Source organism: Echinops telfairi, unplaced genomic scaffold, assembly GCF_000313985.2.
Source record: "Echinops telfairi isolate 266 unplaced genomic scaffold, ASM31398v2 ScPeMD7_29;HRSCAF=101, whole genome shotgun sequence".
Lineage (NCBI taxonomy): Eukaryota > Metazoa > Chordata > Mammalia > Afrosoricida > Tenrecidae > Echinops > Echinops telfairi.
The window spans coordinates 1,121,133-1,122,595 of record NW_022103926.1 but is presented as its reverse complement, the minus strand read 5'-3'; the positions used below and the strand labels follow the sequence as shown (position 1 = coordinate 1,122,595).

Below are 1,463 nucleotides of genomic sequence, written 5' to 3'. Positions count from 1 at the left end.
TCTGCTTCCCCAAATAACTTACACGCAAGTTCATAAGTTTTGATAAAAAACAACTGCGGAAGGTGTGACCGTGAGAAACTGTTTGTGACGGGGGTGGGGGTGGGTGGGGGGGTCCTCATCCATCCAGACCGGCGGTGCTTATCACGGTGTCCACCTGGAGCCCCGCCCACCCCCAAGACCTACCTAGGTGGCATCGTATGCGGATGTTGGTGGGCCCGTAGTGCTCCGTGATCACAGTCCCAGGGCTCAGCACAGAGATGCAAGCGTTCCCAAAAACATTGTTCCCGATACAGGTCCGGAGGCTCCCCAGCAAGCGGTACGTCCGTGGGCACTTCCTGCAGTTCCTGGGGACACAGACCCCCTGGTTGATCAGGTAAAAGGTGAACCACCCGCCGCTGGGGCTGCTGTTGACTTTCCAGCCCTGCGGCAGGCTGCAGTTGGAGAAGGCCTTGTAAAGGCGCTCAAACTCGCACAGAATCGTCTGGAAGCTCCGCTCCAGCAGCTCCACGTCGTGCCTCTGGGCGTCCCGGGAGAAGTAGGGCGTGGTGGGCAGGTCGGGCAGGAAGAAGACCTCAGGCTTCTGGATGGACGGCCGGGTGTTGAGGTAGCGGCCCTGCTCGCGGATGCCCTTGTGGATTCGGCCCATGCCGGACCAGGAGTAGCGCTTGGCATACTCCTGCAGGTTGTGGTACAGCTTCTGGTTGAGGCCCTCATGGTGGGTGCAGCGCACGCACGCGGGCGACTGGCAGTACACGAAGCCGTTCTGCAGCCCGCTGGCATCGGAGCTGCCCTGCATCAGAGCATTGACGGAGATGTAGGGCCGGGGCTGCTCGCGGCCCACATGGTAACAGTACCACACAAACAGGACCAGCAAGCAGGCCACGGTGCCCAGGGCGCTGGCGTCGCAGTCCCGCACGGACTGGATGCCCGTGGCAATGCAGTCCCTCAGGCCGTCCAGCGACCAGCTCCAGGCTGCTAGCCAGTCCAGCGACATCTTGGGGGCGGCGTTCTCAGGGACGTGAAGCAAGGTCCGTCAGTCCTCCAGGGTCCCCACACCATGCAGGCTAGCACCGCGGGGAAGGGGCAGCTGGGACAGGGGGAGCCATGGCCGCTGCTGTCCCTCGGACCCGGCCAGGGGTGGCATTGACAGATGACGAGGGTGTCTGGGGCCACCACTCCGCTCCCTCCCTCCCAGACAAAGTCCCTGTGGGTGAAGGGCTGGTGACTGTCAAATGACTTTTTTTTTAAAGAAGTCCCAATCTGGAAAGAAACAAAAACAAAACGAAAAACAACACATAAGAGTTCTACCCGGCAGCAGGGGCACAGGGCGCTAACCCACCCAAGGGGAGGGTGTTGTTCATATCTCCACAGGGAAAGAGGGACCAGACTTTAACCCGGTGCTCCAAGAGGTGAATGCAACATACCAGCGTGGAGTAGGGAACCAGTGGAGAGGTCTGAGGGGC

At 60.7% G+C, this 1,463-nt stretch overlaps 1 protein-coding gene across 1 annotated transcript in view; it reads right to left on the bottom strand.

Moving 5' to 3' along the window:
• ASPHD2 (aspartate beta-hydroxylase domain containing 2) overlaps nt 1–1,248 on the bottom strand; it is a 9,152-nt gene extending 7,904 nt beyond the window's left edge. Inside the window, exon 1 of the mRNA XM_004715313.2 lies at nt 184–1,248. Coding sequence (XP_004715370.1) covers nt 184–994 — 811 coding nt within the window. The 5' untranslated portion in view covers nt 995–1,248. The remainder of the gene's footprint in view (nt 1–183) is intronic.
• Between the last annotated feature and the right edge of the window lie 215 nt (nt 1,249–1,463).